We start from the raw sequence: 21,409 nt of genomic DNA, 5'->3' as shown, positions 1-21,409 counted from the left end.
GTAATCAGTGCTTGTTTTAGCCTTGCTAACTAGAACATGATCATAGGATTGCATACTCAAGCACCCTTGTTATCCCATCCTGACATCTATCTATCATATTGGGACTGCTAGAGAGGCTAACCGCCAATTTAGTATCTTAATAGGGCATATCATACTCGCGCATAGGCCTGGCTAGAACCTGTCGATCGATGTCCTCAACTGACTCTCGGTCGACGTAGGTAAAGGTGTATCGGTCGACATCCCTATAGGACCATCGATCGACACTCTTTCGTTGTCAACATACTAACCGTTGAGACACGAGATCTAGTTTGTTAACCAGTAAAACATGCGACAGCGATCACTGGTTAAGCGATGAACTCTAACATATCATGCATGCAAAAAATAGGCATCTATAGATATTATAATCTCCAACCCTGAATAGTGGCCCTGCATCTAATATCATTTCAACCAAGTACATTACTATTTACTTCACTTGTACTATTGCTATTTCATTTAAACATTTACAATTCTTACAATTAATAAACACTAGATTTAATTGTTCCCTAGCTCCTTGTGATTCGATCCCTAAGTACTATATCTGAACCTTTTGATGAGAGTAACACTCCTTAGGGTAATTTGAGTGGTATCCACACTCTTGGAAGAGCATGAATTCCTCTCACTGTCCAGGCGCATGTATCCTTCCTTGTTGCTCACGTGTATCGAGTTTTCAAGAGGTAGTCGAGCTTCTCTAAACTTCTCTCGTATCACTTCTGTTTTCTTTTACATAAATGAACACACAATCTTCTCTTATATCTTTGTTTTTTTTTTTTTTTGCTTACGTACCATATATAGGTTTATGAGTGTTTCAAGTTTACAACTACAGTGTTTTGAAGTTATCAAGCTTTGCGATTTGGATTGACTTTTTCTCAATACTTTGAACGCAAACATTACAAAGCCCCTGTTTCATGTTAAGGTTTGAGTTAACTGTACAAAGTTAATATGTTAAAAGGTTAAGAAGCTAAGACTGAAATATGCCTTTTTTTTAAATTACTACTAGTTCTTATAGTTTTCTAACCCCAAAAAAAAATCAAAACAAACAAAAAGGAAGAAGGGGGTAAAGAAGCTTACAATCATTAACATTGATTAGGGGCAGTTGACAAGATACTTTCTTGGGTTTTATGTTACCTATCACATGACTATCTTTTAAAGGAAAACAGACATAAGAATAGTTTTGGATGATGACAATAATGTATAGGAAAAGCAGAGAAAGAGTATAGAAGCCCAAGGTCAATGTAGTTTGTATATCCAATTGTAACCTGTCCTTGTCCATCTGCTATTAGTAAATAATTTGCTTGGTTATCAAGAAAGCCTTGGCTACAGAAATATTATTACCATGAACAAAATGAAAGAAGGCACGTAAGGCCTATATACTCCGTACTAAATATCCAAAATTCACAGTAAAACCAATGTAAAAAAGAAGAAGATGAAGAGCAAATTAAAGGGTAACACAGCTTAATAACTTGAATGATTTGGGGACTGTAAGCAAAGCATTAGACCGTACAACCTTCCCCCAAACCTCAAACTTCAATCCAAAGAAGCGCTTCTCGAACTTAATCACAGCACACCAAATTCTCCTGTTTTTTGCAGACATGTTTCCGCATATTCCCAGCCACGGGAAACTTGAGAGAATGTGGCTCGTCCCATTAACAGGTATTTCCACCACCATGGTTAGCTAACAGAATTGTTGTATGGTGGTTAACATAGGGTGGTACACAATCTTTCACCTTAACACTGAACCAGGTGCGACACCCGTCACCTCCTATCTGGAGGACAGCGTGTCACCACCGACGCGTCATCATACAACAATGTGACATCCGTCTCCTTCTCACTAAGGACGACGGGCCACCAACAATATCCCATAATATAAAAGCCCATAAACCCAATAACGCTCACCCAAGCCCAAATAAAATCCGAAAGAAAAGTCCAGTAGCACCAAGTCCGTCCAAAATCACATACTTATTTGTCTCACCTGAAAAAGGGGAAGAGTGAGGGGGGTGAGCGATAGGTGAATCGCCCAGTGAGGTATGGGGGATGCTACCCCGAAGTCCATGGACCCGGACATAGCACTCCGAATAAATATAAATTAATTCTAATGCATGTCAAACACGGTACCTAAAGTACCCAAGCAACAAACAATGGTCCTAGCGAGGTGCACACTCGCCGCCCACTAACAGGCCAAAAACATAACACAACTCGAGATAGTGCTCGGACACCGCCCGTGGACGATTTATCGACACTTCCAGGCTACAGCTCAACCGGTCGACTAAAGTTGGCCATAACCTCATACAATCCGGCATACAGAAGTCCGTCTCTGTATCCGTCTCCACACAAAAACAATCCTAGCTAAGATTTACATTAAGTGAACAATCAATGTTGAATCTCTAGCCCCCTAGTTCCGGTTTATGCAAAGAACCTAATAACTAAACAAGCAATGACAGACTCGATTTCAAGCAGACGGAACACATTAGAAATAATTATATTTATTCGAGGTCCTAAGCCGTGTAAGAGGAGTTCGGGAATAGACCCTCACCTTAGCAATAGAAAAATAGTGTTTATGAACTCCAGCTGCTCAAATAGACTCCATATCTGAAATCAGATCGAAATTCTGAGTCAGACGCCTTTCGAACGGTTAAAAACGGGACTGGTCAAGGTTTGCGAAAAAGTCAACTCGCTGGTCAAAGGTCAATCCGGTCAACTCTTGACCAGAAATCGATTTGACATAACCGGCCGGTTTACTTTAACCGAACGAAATTAATTTAAACCGGTCAAACCAGTCAACCAACCGGTTTACCGAGTCAACCGACTTGACTCGCTGAGCTGACTCGGCCGAGTTGACCGAGTCACCGGCGAGTCACCGGTGTCGGTCACCGGCCGCGACGGCGGAGGGCGGCGGCGTCTTACCGGAAAGTTTGTCGGCGGCGACGGCGGAGGCGATTCCGGCGGCGGCGGAGCTGCGGCGGAGGCGACTTCTGGCAGCGGCGGAGATGCGGCGGAGGACGGTGGCGGAAGACGGCGGAGGCGATATCCGGCGGCGGCGCGTGGAAGAAACGCGCGCAGTCGGCGTAACTTTTGGAGGCGCGTACGGCTTCGTCTGAACTCCGATTGCGGCGTGGTCGGTGTCTACGGCTTCGTCTCGACGAGAGGAACACGATGATGGTCTTGCATGCGAGAGATTCTCAACGGTTATGGAGATATAGCTGATTTACTGAACGGACGAAAACAAAGCTTAAGAGGCGGCGGTTTCCGGCGATTCTAAGCTGCGGTTGATGGTGATGACGAGCTTGGCGATGTGCTGGCGTGTGGTGGTTCCGGCGATCTCTGGTGGCAACATGCATTGGTTTTTATCTTTCTTTCTCTCACTCTCTCTCTCTCTCTCTCTCTCATTTCTTCTTCTCTAACTTCTGAGTTTTATTTTCTTGTTGCAAAAGGAGAAATCAATGTAGAGGTAGGTATTTATAGGCAAATAATTGTCTTACAGGTAAATGCATATGACTTAGCTGGCTAACAAACTCCAAAACCGGGATCGGGTCGTTACAATTCTCCCCCACTACAAAGAATTCGTCCCCGAATTCGAGTCGTCCGTTAATTCCCCAACATCATTGAAACGAACTTGAATAATCAATATGCTCGCTTTCTCAGGTCTCATCTCACTCTCAACATACTCTGACAAACACAGTCGATTTTCTCTAAACTGCTTTCGCTTGATGATCTGAATTCTACACTAGCTGACAAGGCGAGTACAATCTTCTTGCGGTGATTTGGCGTCTGCTGCAAAATAATTCTGGTCTTCTTTCAACTTTTCTCAATGCTGACACATGAACCACGTTGTAAAAATCTGATACACTGCTAATAAAACAGCTGCAAGCAACTGCTCTAATCCGCTCCTTCGAAGGATACAATCCCATGTACCTTGGTTCCTTTAGCTTCTGAGTCTTAGATCCCTCCTGAAATGTCCTTATTTTCAGGTATACTAAATAACCTATATGTAACTCCAAATCTTTATGGCGCTTAGCTGCATAAATTATCTGACGTTATGTGCTTCCAAAGCCAATTTTTGAGCATATCTATTTGCTCTACCGTCTCTTGAACCATTAGTAATTTTAACTCATGTCGCTCCCCCACTTTGGTCCAACAAAGTGGTATACGATAAAGCCTACCATAAACAGCCTCGTACTGTCCATCTCAATGCTTGAATGATAATTGTCGATATAGGTAAACTCTATTAGAGGTCGATGCTTTCTGAACTTCCATCCCATTGGAAGACGCAATCCCTGAATATATCCTTTAAGTTCTGAGTAGTCCTCTGACCATTTGTATGTTGATAATAAGTTGTATTCTTGTGAACGCTTGTCCCAAACGCCTTCTGAATGAATCCAAAATGTAGAGGTGAACTTTGAATCCCAATCCGATACAATGTTGACAAGAGCTTCATGCAACCTCAAAATCATGTTGATGAAAATCTGCACCAACTGATCAGCTCTCTCTGCCTTCTAAATTATTTAGGAGATGGATTCACTCGGTAAGTCTATCCATGACTACCCATATGGCATCCTTTCCACATACGGTGATTTAAAAATCCAGTAACGATATTCATAATCACCATGTCTCATTCCACTTTGTCAAAAGCATGCTCAACAATAACCTGAACCGTATATAATCCTCATGGAAAACCAGCTGACTTACATATCCTTGCGACGCAATGTGGCTACAATCTTTTCATAATAGGTCAATGATAGTAACGCTTAATATCTTTGAACTCCTTATTATTTCCGATGGGTAGAGTAACATAAGTGATGTGTTTGCTGTAAGATCCCTTTTCTTAACAGCTTATCGTCCAACACACAAACTCGGTTTCGATATAGGTACGTCCTGCTCAAAGCTGTATGATCTCCAATATTCTCAATCTCGATCTATTCAACGAAAACCATAACGCTAACCTGCGCATGGTGTATCTTCCATAGCAAAACTGCATGCTCCAATCCTCAAGGCAATATGTCTTTCCCTTGACAATACGACACACAATTTGAGACTAGCAACTGTCCCAGTAAACTCCTGACCTTCCTTTGTTCCAAATACGTCGCTCATATGCCTACCCAAGACATTTGTCACCTGGTTGTCCTTACCAGATGGCATGCGATATCCAAACTGCAGCCTGCTACAAACTCATTCCGACTGCACTGCCAAATTGTAATTTTTAATGTGTAGATAAATGTCAGACTCTAATGATCCCATAGAATCTGGACTTCCTTCTCGTACAATTACGATCTCAAAACTATAACGTAATTACCACTACAACCTCTCTGGCGTGATGCATATGAATGACTTAATCTTCTTACCTCAATTTAAATCCAAGCCAGTATCTGACACATCAGAGTAAGCCTCAGCCTCTGCAGAACCAAAATTAGTGTCTTCATTAGTTGTGCTTCTATTCAGTGAACTCCTCAAACAAAATCTATCCAACCACACTTAACGTCTTTACATGTAGACTGTATCTTCAACATTACTATAACGGTGAAACCCTTGATGAACTTCTAGTAGTACACTGTTAACCCAAAAAGAACGGTAGATCTCTGTAGTGTTCTTAAGTTTCGACCTTCCCGGAACGGTATTAATCTTCTTTGGATCAATCAAAATTTTGCTTCCAAACCATGTTACCCAAAAATTCAACATTCCTCTGCCAGAAGCTACAATTCCTCAACGTAGCGAACAACTGATGCTCTCCAAGCTTATCCAACGCAATCCGCGAAATGCTTATAAATCTCCTTTCTACTCCAAAATAACCAGGATGTCGTTGATGAATACAATCGCACACCTATCCAAATGTTCACGAAAACGTCATTCATATCTTCATGAATGCAACGGTGCCTTTGTCGACCCAAATGGTATCACTATGAACTCATAATATCCATAACAGAAATCTGCATTCCGTACATACTCCTCAGCTATAGCAAACTGATGGTATCCTGATGCCAAGACAACTTCGAGAACGATGAACCTCCATTAATCTCATATAACTACTCATCAATACGATGGTTACCATGTTCAAGTCTATGTAGTCGATACAAAAATCTGAAACTCCCACCTTTCTTCTTTACAACAACAATGATGCTCTCCATGGTGATGTAAGCAATCTGATAAATCCCTTATCAAAGAGTTCCTCCATTGCTTTCTCAACTCGGTCATCCCTGCTCGTGATAGATGATAAGAAACTCGTGAAACCATTGATGTTTGCTCCAAACAATTCGCAAGAGCGTCTCATGTGTCTTGTAGTGACCGTTCCAAAGGTCACAAATATATCCTCATACTCTGCAATAACCGGAAGATCCTGCAGCTCATGCTGTCCATCATCCTTAACCATCGAAATGGTTGCCGAAAATTTCTTTGTTCTTATATTCCATAACTCCTCAGTATGTAGCATGCATGCAATAAAAATTTCATCTGCTCCAGCAATATAAACTCGTGCCTTCAGGCAATCCAACACTACTCGATGTCGTGACAACCAATCCATCCCAAAAAAAACAATAACATCATAAAACTCTGCTCCATCTCTCTGAGGGGCTCCAGATAACTCGACTCCACCAAGCATAACTGGTGCGACACCATGAATATAAATAGCTCCCAATGTCATATGTCAGCTATCCGAACCGGCACATCCCAATTCAAAAGCGATCTCCACGAGTTCACAAGACAAATATACCTCCAAAATAGATAATATACTCGTACACATGCCAACCAATGGCTCATACCTCACATCACATAATCTCCAGTAACAAAACTCGTGGAACGATTGCTTGAAGTGGGCTGGTGGCAGAAACGTCACATATCCACTCCTGGATAACCTCGAAATCATGACCGAAGAAACTGATAACTCTTGAGAAACTGAAGAACTTAAACATCGCCCAACTGCTGAACATCTGGCGAGAACCCTGTTAGTCGAAGGACGAATGACGATGATTTACTCATCGTCATAGAAAGAGACATTTGAGTTAGTAATTAATGGACAGAATGGTGCTAAAAGAATTTCGAAATATATTAATAAATATTTTTTAAAAAAACAAAAAGAACGTTGAAAACCGATGAAAACCGAATCCCCTGACCGCCATCCCGGACGGAACCGGGATGGAACCCCGCTCTGATACCAAAATTGCGACACCCGTCACCTCCTATCTGGAGGACAGCGTGTCACCACCGACGCGTCATCATACAACAATGTGACATCCGTCTCCTTCTCACTAAGGACGACGGGCCACCAACAATATCCCATAATATAAAAGCCCATAAACCCAATAACGCTCACCCAAGCCCAAATAAAATCCGAAAGAAAAGTCCAGTAGCACCAAGTCCGTCCAAATATCACATACTTATTTGTCTCACCTGAAAAAGGGGAAGAGTGAGGGGGGTGAGCGATAGGTGAATCGCCCAGTGAGGTATGGGGGATGCTACCCCGAAGTCCATGGACCCGGACATAGCACTCCGAATAAATATAAATTAATTCTAATGCATGTCAAACACGGTACCTAAAGTACCCAAGCAACAAACAATGGTCCTAGCGAGGTGCACACTCGCCGCCCACTAACAGGCCAAAAACATAACACAACTCGAGATAGTGCTCGGACACCGCCCGTGGACGATTTATCGACACTTCCAGGCTACAGCTCAACCGGTCGACTAAAGTTGGCCATAACCTCATACAATCCGGCATACAGAAGTCCGTCTCTGTATCCGTCTCCACACAAAAACAATCCTAGCTAAGATTTTACATTTAAGTGAAACAATCAATGTTGAATCCTCTAGCCCCCTAGTTCCGGTTTATGCAAAGAACCTAATAACTAAACAAGCAATGACAGACTCGATTTCAAGCAGACGGAACACATTAGAAATAAGTATATTTATTCGAGGTCCTAAGCCGTGTAAGAGGAGTTCGGGAATAGACCCTCACCTTAGCAATAGAAAAATAGTGTTTATGAACTCCAGCTGCTCAAATAGACTCCATATCTGAAATCAGATCGAAATTCTGAGTCAGACGCCTTTCGAACGGTTAAAAACGGGACTGGTCAAGTTTGCGAAAAAGTCAACTCGCTGGTCAAAGGTCAATCCGGTCAACTCTTGACCAGAAATCGATTTGACATAACCGGCCGGTTTACTTTAACCGAACGAAATTAATTTAAACCGGTCAAACCAGTCAACCAACCGGTTTACCGAGTCAACCGACTTGACTCGCTGAGCTGACTCGGCCGAGTTGACCGAGTCACCGGCGAGTCACCGGTGTCGGTCACCGGCCGCGACGGCGGAGGGCGGCGGCGTCTTACCGGAAAGTTTGTCGGCGGCGACGGCGGAGGCGATTCCCGGCGGCGGCGGAGCTGCGGCGGAGGCGACTTCTGGCAGCGGCGGAGATGCGGCGGAGGACGGTGGCGGAAGACGGCGGAGGCGATATCCGGCGGCGGCGCGTGGAAGAAACGCGCGCAGTCGGCGTAACTTTTGGAGGCGCGTACGGCTTCGTCTGAACTCCGATTGCGGCGTGGTCGGTGTCTACGGCTTCGTCTCGACGAGAGGAACACGATGATGGTCTTGCATGCGAGAGATTCTCAACGGTTATGGAGATATAGCTGATTTACTGAACGGACGAAAACAAAGCTTAAGAGGCGGCGGTTTCCGGCGATTCTAAGCTGCGGTTGATGGTGATGACGAGCTTGGCGATGTGCTGGCGTGTGGTGGTTCCGGCGATCTCTGGTGGCAACATGCATTGGTTTTTATCTTTCTTTCTCTCACTCTCTCTCTCTCTCTCTCTCTCATTTCTTCTTCTCTCTAACTTCTGAGTTTTATTTTCTTGTTGCAAAAGGAGAAATCAATGTAGAGGTAGGTATTTATAGGCAAATAATTGTCTTACAGGTAAATGCATATGACTTAGCTGGCTAACAACTCCAAAACCGGGATCGGGTCGTTACACAGTGTCCATGCTCATACCACATAAGCTTACGATCAACAACACTAAAACGATCAATAACGCTCCAAGGTTCATTCATAAAGGAAGCCCTTGATGTTCCTTCCATGTTCCTTGTTTGACAACTTTTTATGCTTACTTGTGGTGGCGAATAGCTCTCCTCTGCGAAGCTGAACCTCAGGGTAGTCACCGTCGTCACTAAGGCTAGGCAATGGATTCCAAGTCTGAGACTTTAGGTCGAAAACCTCAGACTCTTCTGTTCCTCCTCCAACTACATATATCTTGCTGTCTATAAGAGCAGACTCGGGGCATTTCCTTGCTACCCCCATATCAGGAGCATCACGCCACGTGCGAGTCCGAAAATCAAGCACACGAACGGTGGATGATGGCAGCTGGTCACCTCCTATTTGATAGATTTCGAAACCGACGGCTAAAGTGGTTGACTTTGATAAAGAGGACGAAAGTGATGGGTAATAAGTTAAACTCATCCTTAATCAAACCATTACTGTTGGTAGTAGTAACCAGAGTTTGGTCGAGAATGTACCAACGATCATGAGTGGGTAACTCTTGGCGTATGCAGAGGCAAGGCTCTGTATTTCCGATCTGGGAGCGAACGGTGTAGAGTTCTGGGGAAGAGATGAGAGAGCGGAAGGTCTTGGAGACTAAGGAGAGTGAACGGTACTGAGATTTAGAGATGCGTGCTATACAATTCAAAACGATCTCATCTGGAAGTAGTTGTAGTGGAAACCATCCTGCACTACTACTATTCCTCTCCTTCTTCTTCTTCTTCTTCTTCTTTTTTTTTTTTTTTTTTGCTAAGTACCTCCTTCTTCTTCTTCTGCGGCGGTTGCTCTAATTTGGTGCTTCTTATAGGTCTTGAACATAAGCTAGCCCTGGTGGAGACTGTAATAGTATTCATCTCCTCCTTCTTCTGCGGGGGTGGCTGCTCTACTTTGGATTTGGTGCTTCTTTTAGGTCTTGAATATAATCTAGCCAAGCTCGAGAGTTTTACCATCACCAAAATCCATATATATATATATATATATATATTAGGTGTCTTGCCCTTTTGTTAATTCAAAAACAATATGTTAAGTTTTTTTTTTTTTTTTTTTGACGTCAAACGGCCATTCTATTACTCAAACTTGAGGTGGTCTGGGTAACCAGACCGGAATAGAACAACCAATAAAAAATAACTCTCTACGAAAAGTTCTTGCAGTCTTAGCTAAAAAATCTGAGGATTGATTGCGCACTCGTGGCACATAGATGATCTCGAATTCCGGGAAACAAATCTGCAGGGTCTCTATTTTTTCCAGTTCTGTCGCGAAGCTTGGCCACTCCTGAGGTCCTTTATCATGGCGATTAGTTCTTTGCAGTCTGTTCCAAATCTCTGGCACGGTGAGTGTTGAAGCATATTCTCCATCGCCCATCGCAGTGCTTCTACCTCCGAGTGTAGTGCTGATCCACAACGAGTGAAATTTCGTGTTCCCATAAGTTGCACGTTTTCCGCACTGTCAGTCCAGATCCATCCACATCCACTAAATCTGTCAGAAGCTGTCCACGATCCATCTAGCATGCAAATATTATCCAAACTTATGGCTTGGTTCACCTCATTATCGTTGGCCTGTCCTACTGGTGCAATCATCTCATTTGCATTAACCATTGGCAAACCATGCTTGGCATTCACTCTCTGCATGTCGAACAAGCTCCAAAGGATCTCTATCTATACCTCTGAAAAGTTTATCATTGCGAGCCTTCCAAATATACCCATAAGTTAAGTTAAGTTATTATTTATATTCTTAACAAGTTTATACAAAATATAAATATAATAATTTATATACCATCAAAAATTTCATTAAAATATATATACTAATTATTGTGTTGAATTTTTCAAAACACTCATATATTAGAAATGTTTTAGAATATATTTTTATACAAATGTTTTTTCTTCATTAATATTTAATTATATATTGTTCTATATCTTAATTTTTATAATATTTTCTAAAAATTTACTTCGCAAATAATAGTATAGATTTTTATATTTAAATCGATTGGGCTAAATATGCAATGGGCTCGTTCATTTATAATGTTATCAGTTGTGCTATATAATTAATTAGTCTTGAGCTAACCCTTTCATCCTCCAAACATTCAATTAAGCTTTAAGACAACAGATTGGTGACGACATGTAGATGAAGAGAACAATCTGTCTACAAACAGAACATCAAGTTTTCAGATATTAGAGAATTTGAATCCAATTAAGCTTGAGCAAATTAGCTCAATATACTAAAAAGGGTGGGATATCATAAAATAGGGGGGAAAATGGTAATGATGGGGGAAAAAAATTAGAGGGATATAGGATATAGAGTGCAAATAGGGGATATTTGGTGTGTAGGGAGTACAAATTTTCTAAGCTTTTAAGACAACAGATTCGGGATATAAAAATACTCACCAACCAAGCCAAGAAAATAACATAAAACTTTCTTTTGACTACTACTTACATATTCTGATCCTCCTAAAAACGGGTATAACCAAAATGATCATTCCAAGATTAGCAAGAAAGTAACCAACTGATACCTGTGACAAACACATCGCAACAAAGTACTATAGAGGTGAATCAATGGTCATCAGGACTGTTTTACGAAGAATAAGATGAAAAATGATTAAGGCGAAAACTTAATTACCCCTAAAACAAAGGTAGAAAGAGGCAAGCTACGAAACACCATTAGGCCTTGAAGTCTTCTTTGGTCAGAAAACATAACAGAGGAATACAAAGTACAGTGCCATGGATGAGATGAAGATCGCATGTAGTGGCCGGCCCAATGAATTTATGGGCCTTAGGCAAAATAATTTTAATATTTTTTTTACATATATATAACTAATTTAAATTTTTTGGGCTCCTTTATACCTATTTTTTTCTAAAAATCGGGCCCCTGTTGACATTATATATGAGAAAAAAAGTTTGAGCCCCGGGGCCCACGCCCCCTTGCCCCATGGTCTAAGCCGGCCCTGAGTGTAGAAACCTCTCCTGCCAAAGTGATAAGGGAAAAAGCATAACAGATAAAATGCTGAAACAAAGAGCATATATATACATTATATATACATGTTTACACACCTGTTATTCCATTCAATTCTCTTCATTTTTATGAGAGCTGAGCTTGAGTATGATTTCACCAAATCGTTTAATTTTGTTTTCTGAAAAAAAAAAAATGAAACCCACCAAATCGTTTAATTTTGTTCTATATACCATTGTAATTCAGATCAGTTTAACTGAACTGACACTCGACCCAAAAATTATATAGGAAACTCAAAAATAAATAAATAAAAACCTGTTGTCATAGTGGAATGAATGAATCTAACTTGTACGTATATTTAACTTGTGTTATATAGTATAACCAAACAATTAAGCAAAGCTTATTTGGAATAAATTTCGCGCAAGTGTGGACACTACAAGAAAACACGCCGAATTCCAACGGAGGTTCCGACGGACTCCAATGCCGTCGGACGTTTGTGACGGATTTCCGACGCAAACAAAAAATTTGAAGTCGTCGGAATTCCGTCGACCATTTCCGACGAATTTCCGAGAAAACATGGCTCGTCGGAATTTTCCGACGACTTTTCGACGACATTCCGATAAAAAATATAACGTTGTAGTCGTCAGAAATTCGTCGGAAAAATACCGACAAAATTCCAACGACATTCTGATTAACAAATATACCCGTTACCGTCGTCGGTATTCCGTCGGTATTTTTCGACGAATTTCCGACGAACCAAGGGACCGTTGCCGACAAATAGATATGACCGTTTTATAGCCGTTTGAGATTGGAAAATACCGACGGAATTCCGACGGACTGCTTTACATCTGTCAGAATTCCGTCGGAAAGTCGTCGGATGGCCGTAAGCAATTTTCGATAAATGCAACCCCTCCTCATTCAACTCATTCACACTTCATTCTCTTCTTTCTCTTTAGTCATAACAATTCCGTGAAAATCATGTCTTCAGGAGCTTATTGTCGTTCGTGGATGGATAAACCTCATTTGGATCCCAACACCAATTTGCTTACGGAAGAATACGTTCAAGGGATTGGAGAATTCATGAGGCTTGTTCAACAGCAACCGGATGCAAAAAGTGGTATCTTAAGATGTCCCTGCTCTACTTGCAATAATAATAAGGTTATAAAAGAATTTGATGTTTGGACTCATTTGTATATGAAAGGGTTTTCACGTAATTATAAAGTTTGGTACCTTCATGGGGAAACTGGTTATGAATATGGTAGTACTAGCGAACCTCAGCCTGTTAGTGAACTTCAGCCTGATATTAGGTTAGAAGAATCTAGAACGGGTATAGATTATGGTGTAGGTACTGAGCAGATGGTACATGATCATTATAGAGGGGAAGAACCAAATCCCGAATCTAGTAGATTTTTTGACATGTTGGATGCAGGAAAACAGCCTTTGTATCAAAATTGTAGATATGATCATTCAGCCTTATCATCTGCAACTAGATTAATGGGTATTAAGACAGACTATAATTTGGCTGAAGAATGTATGGATGCGATTACTGATTTTGTCAAAGGTATTCTACCTGAGGATAACCTTGCACCGGGTTCATACTACGAGGTTCAGAAACTTGTTGCCGGTCTTTAACTACCGTACGAAGTGATAGATGTATGTATTGACAACTGCACGGAAGAGACACGGAATGTATGCAAATTTTGTAGGAAACCTCGTTATCAGGAGACGAGGGGAAGAGTTCCGATCCCGTTCAAAAGAATGTGGTATTTGCCTTTGACGGAAAGATTAAAGAGGTTGTATCAGTGTGAGCGCACAGCAAAAGCAATGAGATGGCAGGAAGAGCATTCCACAAATGGTGAGATTAGACATCCTTCAGATGCGAAGGCTTGGAAACATTTCCAGTCAACATATCCAGAATTTGCGGAAGAGAGAAGAAATATTTATCTTGGATTATCTACTGATGGTTTTAGCCCATTTGGAAAGCATGGAAGACAGTAATCTCTATGGCCAGTTATTGTGACACCGTACAACTTACCGCCGAGCTTGTGCATGCGACGAGAGTTTTTGTTTCTCTCAATTCTCGTCCCTGGGCCAGATCATCCTAAAAGATCACTAGATGTGTTTCTTCAACCACTGATATAGAGTTGCAACAACTATGGGCGCATGGTTTTGAGACATACGATGTCTCGTGCAAAGAAAACTTTCAGATGCGGGCAGTACTTATGTGGACAATAAGTGACTTTCCAGCATATGGTATGTTATCTGGATGGACAATACATGGGAGGCTATCATGTCCATATTGTCAAGATGACACAGATGCTTTCCAACTAAAGAACGGAAGGAAAACGTGTTGGTTTGACTGTCACAGACGATTTCTACCACCTGATCATCCATACGCAGGAGTGAGTAAGACTTCGTTTACGAAGAACAAGCAGGTGTTTGATGGTCCACCTGAGGAAGTTAGTGGGAAAGATTTGTTGAAGCAGTTTAGGATTTTGATGAGAAAGGATGTGCAGAAAGGATGCAGTATAGGGGACATGAAAACATTCGAGTCAGTGCGGTTGGAGAGCTACAGAACTGACACAAAAAGAGTATTTTCTGGGATCTGCCATATTGGGAGAGTCATCTATTGCGGCATAATTTAGATGTCATGCATATTGAGAAGAACTTCTTCGACTATCTGATGAACACAGTCCTTAACATCCAAGGTAAAACGAAGGATAATTTGAAGTCAAGGTTGGTAGGTTGGATTTAGTCGATATATGTGGTTGTTCTGAACTTCACGTTGATGAGAACGGTACGGCCCATTTTCCCATTTATCGGCTGGATAGTGCTAGAAAAGAAGAGTTCTTTGATTGGATTACAGATAAAGTGAAATTTCCTGACGGATATGCATCAAATTTGGGGGGAACTGCGTTGATAGAAGCGAAGGAAAGTTTACTGGCTTGAAAAGTCATGATTGTCATGTAATTATGCAGCGCCTCCTTCTGTTTGCTTTTTCAGCATTATTGCCACGTAATGTTCATGAAGCAATTGCAGGTATCTTATTTTTTACAGTTTAATTTATTTTTATATTTAACAATTATGCTTATATAAACTTAATACTTATGAAAATTATGTCTTTTATCTATGTAGGGATAAGTGTTTTCTTCCGCGACTTATGCAGCAGAGTAGTGACTGAAGAGGGTATTAATAATTTGAAGACAAACGCACCAGTCAGCATGTGCAACCTCGAGAAGATATATCCTCCATCATTCTTTGATGTAATGGAACATCTTGCTATTCATCTCGCAAGAGAATTGGAACTTGGTGGTCCTGTGCAGTACAGATGGATGTATATTTTTGAGCGTTATATGCATCATCTGAAGAAGATGGTCAAAAATCAAAGCAGAGTGGAAGGATCTATAGTGGCACAGGTGATCAATGAAGAAACTGCAATCTTTGCTGAAAATTATTTTCCACCAGAAGTGCATACAAAACACTGAAGACCTGCTCGACATGATGACAGAGGGGAGAGAGCAACATATCATGTTACTGTCCCAAGCATGTTCAAGGAAATAGGACGACTTAGTGGAAAATTCACGAAGCGCAGACTTACGGACACTGAGCACGCTCATTTGCAAACATATTTGCTCACCAACTGTGAAGATGTTCTACATATGAGAGGTAAAAATATTTATTCATTTACATTATTAGATTAATATTCAATAAATTTATTTTATATTGATAATATTTGTATATATTGTATATATGGCGGAGTTGCGTATGACTCACAGGCATGCAACAGAAGATGAGCTTCAACAACTTAGAGATAACGGATTTGCTGCGTGGCTTCGTAGTTATGTGAGTCATATATCATATTACCCTATGCAAATGAGTAGTTTAAATTAATATAAACTAATTAACTTTTCACTCATATATGTTTTAATTTATAGGTGAATGATGGTTTGGCCAGAGGTTTTGTGTTCGATGATTGGATATGCGAATTTGTGCAGGGACCAAACTATGTGGTCAAATCATATCCAAAATTTTGTACGCGAGGATATGCATTCACAAGAAAAGGTCATTCTAAGACAACATATGATGCTGGTGTTTCATCTTCTTCCGGTGACGATGTCTACTATGGCAACATAAAAGAAATATTGGAAATCCAATTTTCTGGAATGGTTGGATTGCATTGTGTAGTATTCTATTGTGATTGGTATGACACCACCCCAGATAGAGGAGTGAAGATTGATGCGTTTGGTGTTACATCAGTTCATTCGCGGCGGAAACTTCAATATTATGATCCCTTCATTCTTGGCTCGCAAGCTGATCAGGTATGTCAATCTATTCATAATTTTTTACCAATATTATTAATTAATGTTATATATTTTACTAATACTTGTATAATTGATATGTATAGGTGTGCTACATCAGTTATCCTCGGGTGACGTACAGAGACGATCCATGGGTCACTGTAACGCAAATCAACCCAAGAGGACGAGTGGATGGAACTTCTGATGATGATGAACCATTGCAACCAGAGTCTACCAGCAAATTTATAAATTTAGATGCCAAACTATGAAAATAACACATAATAAGTGTTTAGTATAGTATTAGATCGCAACCGTTCAAATATAACAACTCATAAAATATTTATGTATGCATATCATTGTTTTCATAACATCTCATCTTAACACTCATATACTTATACAATCATATTCATCTAATCTTACACTACAAAAAATGTTGTTGTGTAAAATCGTGTTATAAAAACATTTTATTGTTAAATCTTTATGCAAATACTATATATATTATCAAAAGATTAGGATTTTGCATTTAAAAACTTGTAATCAACCCCTAAACACTAAGTCGTCGGAATTCCGTCAAAAAAGGTCGTCAGTATTTCGTCCGAATATACTGACGGACACCAATACCGTCGGAATTTCAATTTACCCGGGAAAACCAAACCGCGTGAAAATTTTTGCGAACCGCCAATTGGTATATATTTAATGGTACCGACGGAATACAGACGAACCCGTGTCCGTCGGAAACGTTAAATATAATTATCCTTCTCTTCCTTCTTCGTTATTTCCGCTTCCGCCTCTCTCTCAATCCTCTCCGCGATTTATCTCCCTCTCACGGCGATTCCGGCCATTCTCGAGCTCCCATCACCGGCGAATCCTCTTCTCACCCTCATATCTGTTCCCCAAACCCCAAATCATGTAAGAATCATCCCAACCTTGTTTTATCTCAATTTTTAGGGTTTTGGAAGTTAGATCTCGGATTTTAGGTTGTTTGATTGAAAATTTTAGGATTGAATGGATAGTTTAGGATATATAAGTTAGGATTGTTGTTTGGATTGTTGTTTAGTTTTTTTTTTTTGGAATTATTTGTGTTTTTGTAAAATTCAAAACGTTTTACTATTTTTAAAATGTTTTTTGATTTTTAAAAACGTTTTTCAAGTTTCCAGTAATAAACTATATATAATAAAACGTTTTTAAAAAATTTTAAAAATATTTAACAACATTTTCTATTTTTATAATTTTTTTATAATTTGTATACATATATATATATATATATATAAATCATGTATAATAAAAAATTTTAAATTTTATAATTTTTTATAAGTTTCCAGTAATAAACTATGTATAATAAAGGTTTAATATTTTTTTTAAACGTTTATAAAACCTTTTGTAAATATATAAATGAAAACATTAAAAATAGAAATGATTTGAAAAGATTTTTGATGTATTAAATTTTTTTTAGGTCCGAGGATGTACCCCGCCCCGCAGCCCGTCTTCGACGTAGTTCGGTGAGCAGTTCCCGTGCATTGGGATCGTCTCACGAAAAAAACTCGGTTCCCGCATATATTCCCGCTCCAGCTCTTGCTGCCCCTCCCGCTGCTGCTCAACAGGATCCGGGGGTCATGCCAGTTGATCTATTGGTTCAACAACCAGGTCGAGAGCATCTCCCGGTTCATCCCAACCCATGACAAGGACATAGCACTTGGTTAGTATTTTTTTATTTGTAGCATTATGTTTTTTTCCATTAATTAACTTGCTAACTTGTATTTTTTTTAAAGGTTCACCAAGTCGAGAAATGGCATTAGCAGGAGCATCAACCAGATGATGTACTCCATGCTTCGTGTTGGATATTCAAAGTGGAGTGTGATCCCTTCCGAAGAACGAGAGTTGTGGTTTCGTCAGTTTGCGGTAGTAACTCTTCATTTTTTTAAAGTATTTACATTTTTTTAATATATTTACTTATTAAATTATGTTTGTTTTGTAGCAAGAGTTCAACTGGCACTCCGATCTCACGGAAACAGTCCGTAAGAAATTCAACGAAAAGGCCATGGACTCTTATACGAAGCAGATAAACGCGTGGAAGACAGTTTGGCAGAAGAACAAGAGGCAACGGTTCATCAACGGGACGGTGTGGGAGCAGTTGATAGTTCATTGGGAGAAGGAAGAAACTGCAGCAGAGACATCTTCTAGGAACTCCAAGAACCGGACGAGCGATCGTGGCGGGAAAGGTATGTATGTGCATAACCTCGGCGCTTGCTCTATGTCTACTAAGGAGGATGAACTTGTAAATTTTTTTTATTATTTATCTTTATATTTTTTAAATAAATATTTTATATATTCCTTGGCTAATAATAGCGGTTTTTAGATCAAAGAAAATGACGGTAATCCCGTTGATCGTCTCCAACTCATTAAGGTCGCTCACACTAACAAGAAGATGGGTCAAATTCAGGACCTCGTGATCAAAGGTGTCGTTGATTTGGTGGAAGCTGAAATAGCATCTCAATCTCAGACTCTCTCTGATGACGGTGATTCTACGGGAGCTTCAACCAACTTGTCTCTATTGCAAATAAATGAGATGGTTGAAAAGGTAATTTTTTTTATTAATATTTTTTTTATAATGTCGATTACTAACTTGTCCCTATTTACTAACTTTAAATATTTTTGTAGGCGGTTCCTAAAAGGAAAGGAGGCCGTTTAGTTGGGTTGGCCCGCCGTGCTTTTCGTATCCGGCATCTTCTTCGCAAGCTCTGTATGCCGATCCCATGATTCTCGAGGAGCTACATGACAAAGATGAACGTATTGGGGCATTAGAGGAGCAGAACACCACTATCCTTTCTGAGAATGCCACTATCCGTTCAGAGAATGCCACTATCCTTGCTGACCTGGCATCCCAGAAGAAGTTCAACGCCGAGATAATGCAGAAGCTAGATCGTTTGATGTCTTCGAGTTCTTAGTTTTTTCTGCTTTTTAAAACTTTCTGAATGTTTTTTTTTTCTATTTGTTTTCCATGAATTTTAAACTTTCTAAATGTTTTTTTTCTATTTCGGTTTGTATGAATTTAAATTTTATAATATTATTGGTTTTAAATTTCAGATTTTATTTATTTATTAATTAATTTTTAATATAAAAAAATATAAAAATGCAAAATTAATTCGTATTTAAAATTGATATATTCCGACGAATTGAGGGCGTCGGACTGTACGGACGAACGATGTCCTCGGAAAATACCGACGGACAATGGTTCGTCGGAATTTTCCGAGGAACCTTTGTCCGTCGGTATTTTCCGACGAACCGTTGTCCGTCGGTATTTTCCGAGGACTTCGTTCGTCGGTATTTTCGGACGAACCGTAGTCCGTCGGTATATAGTTTTTCCGATGAACTCTGGTCTCGTGTGTCCGCATCGGAATATCGTCGGAAGTTCGTCAGAATGACGTTTTTTGGTATTCGTCAGAAAGTTGTCGGAAGGTCTGAAGAAATTCCGACGAATCCTTTTTTCCAACGAAATGATACCGACGAACTGGTTCGTCAGAAATTCGTCAGAATCGGTCTATTCCGACGAATTTCTGACGGTTTCGGCCATCAGAATCCCCCTGTTTTCTTGTAGTGGGAGACCTTCTCTAACGAATATCAACCCTCCATATATGCTATTAACGCCACTGACTAAGATCAAGGTCGTAAGGGGGAAAAAGGAATGATTATGAGCTTCAGAAGCATGTTCCACATTTCAAGTAGAGACAAAAAGAAAAAGCCATTATAACAATATAGGCTCGTTTGAAGCGTGTTTAATTAACTATTTCCTAATTAGTACGCGTTGACGGAGATCAATTTGTAATCTTTATCCAGATTGTAAGGAATAAATAAATGCCAGTGTAAAGGATACCCCGTATCCATCTCTTTAATACAGCAAGATTCTCTCCTTCTTAATAAGCAGGTTTATTTGAATAAATCTCACAGCGTTCAGATAAGTGCGAAGAGCCTTCCTCTTACGAATATCAACCCTCCACAGTCCACAGTGACGTTGACTAAGATCCACTCGTAGTCTCGATCCAGGTTGTAAGGGGGAAAAGAATGATTATGAGCTTCCACGCTCCACATTTCTAAGTAAAGAGAAAATGAATACTACTCTATCCGTTTCTAAAAAATGTATGTTTTGGAAAAAAAAATTGTTTCAAAAAGATACATTTTTTACTTTTTCAATGTATGATTTATGAAAAAATTGTAAGTTTCAAAAAAATTAATGGTGTTTATTGAATTTCTATTGGCTAAAAGTTATGAAAATTGTTATTCACAAAAAACAATGCATATTTAATGAGTTTTCTTAATATATATGAAAAGTCTAGAATATGCATCTTTTAAAAACAGAAAGAGTATATTATATCGCTACTTAATCTCTATAAATACACTACCAAGCATTATCATCATCCTAGGAACTCAGCCAAAAAAAAGAGAGCAGAAAGCAAGAGAAAAAGAGAGAGAGAGAGATGAAAACTGTGGGTGCAAACACAATATTTCGATGATGATATGTTTCTTGTTCGTTGCGATAACAGCATTCGGTGTTGTTTCCGGTGAGAATGAAGTAGTCAGTGATTACTTTGGGAGGCCAGTAAAGATCAATGCTTCGTATCACATCTACGTGCGGAGTAACCCGCCATTAAGACAATGGATTACCCAGTTACCAATTGGCCATCTTGCTCAGATCTAGTCTGCATGATGTCTAATCATCTAAATCATTTCCAACGTATACCAGTTAAATTTTATTACCACCATCATCATCATCATCATCAGATGTTGTACGTGTATCAACAGAGCTTAACATCCATTTCACGGGTGTTATTGCAAGCAGTCCGGGTATTGGATTATCCGCTCAAAGCCATACGAACATGTACTCCTGACGGGATCCAGGTCAAGCAATAATGACAGCACCTTCATCATCAAGAAATCTGTAGGCAAATTTTACAGTTTGGCTTTCGGAAGTGCTGACAAACCAAAGGATCTCTCTTTAAAGTATACTGATTATAGAGGTACTTTAGCGTACTTGGTATCTTCCAATAGCACTAACTTTATGGTTTCTTTCTTCCCGGAGGGATCTATTATATAAGGTGGTTTCTTCCGCCGGGTAAAACATGTTCCGC

General features: G+C 39.9%; 1 protein-coding gene and 1 long non-coding RNA gene across 2 annotated transcripts; both read right to left on the bottom strand.

Annotated features, from left to right (window-relative positions):
* Positions 1–7,094: 7,094 nt before the first annotated feature.
* LOC125601652 lies at positions 7,095–8,590 on the bottom strand. Its single transcript, XR_007334364.1, has 3 exons — positions 8,349–8,590; positions 7,979–8,034; positions 7,095–7,413 (listed from the first exon to the last, which is right to left on the bottom strand). It is a non-coding gene; the product is annotated as an uncharacterized LOC125601652 (long non-coding RNA).
* A 464-nt stretch (positions 8,591–9,054) lies between these two features.
* On the bottom strand, positions 9,055–9,995 carry LOC106408648 (F-box/kelch-repeat protein At5g39560-like). The gene is made up of 3 exons (XM_048773707.1): positions 9,804–9,995; positions 9,503–9,661; positions 9,055–9,423 (listed from the first exon to the last, which is right to left on the bottom strand). The coding sequence occupies exons 1-3, from the start codon at positions 9,993–9,995 to the stop codon at positions 9,055–9,057; spliced, it is 720 nt and encodes a 239-aa protein (XP_048629664.1).
* Between the last annotated feature and the right edge of the window lie 11,414 nt (positions 9,996–21,409).

This window comes from Brassica napus, unplaced genomic scaffold (assembly GCF_020379485.1).
Source record: "Brassica napus cultivar Da-Ae unplaced genomic scaffold, Da-Ae ScsIHWf_2622;HRSCAF=3371, whole genome shotgun sequence".
In the NCBI taxonomy this organism is placed as follows: Eukaryota; Viridiplantae; Streptophyta; class Magnoliopsida; order Brassicales; family Brassicaceae; genus Brassica; species Brassica napus.
Note: the sequence above shows the minus strand (reverse complement) of the source record. Positions and strands in the feature narration are given on the sequence as shown.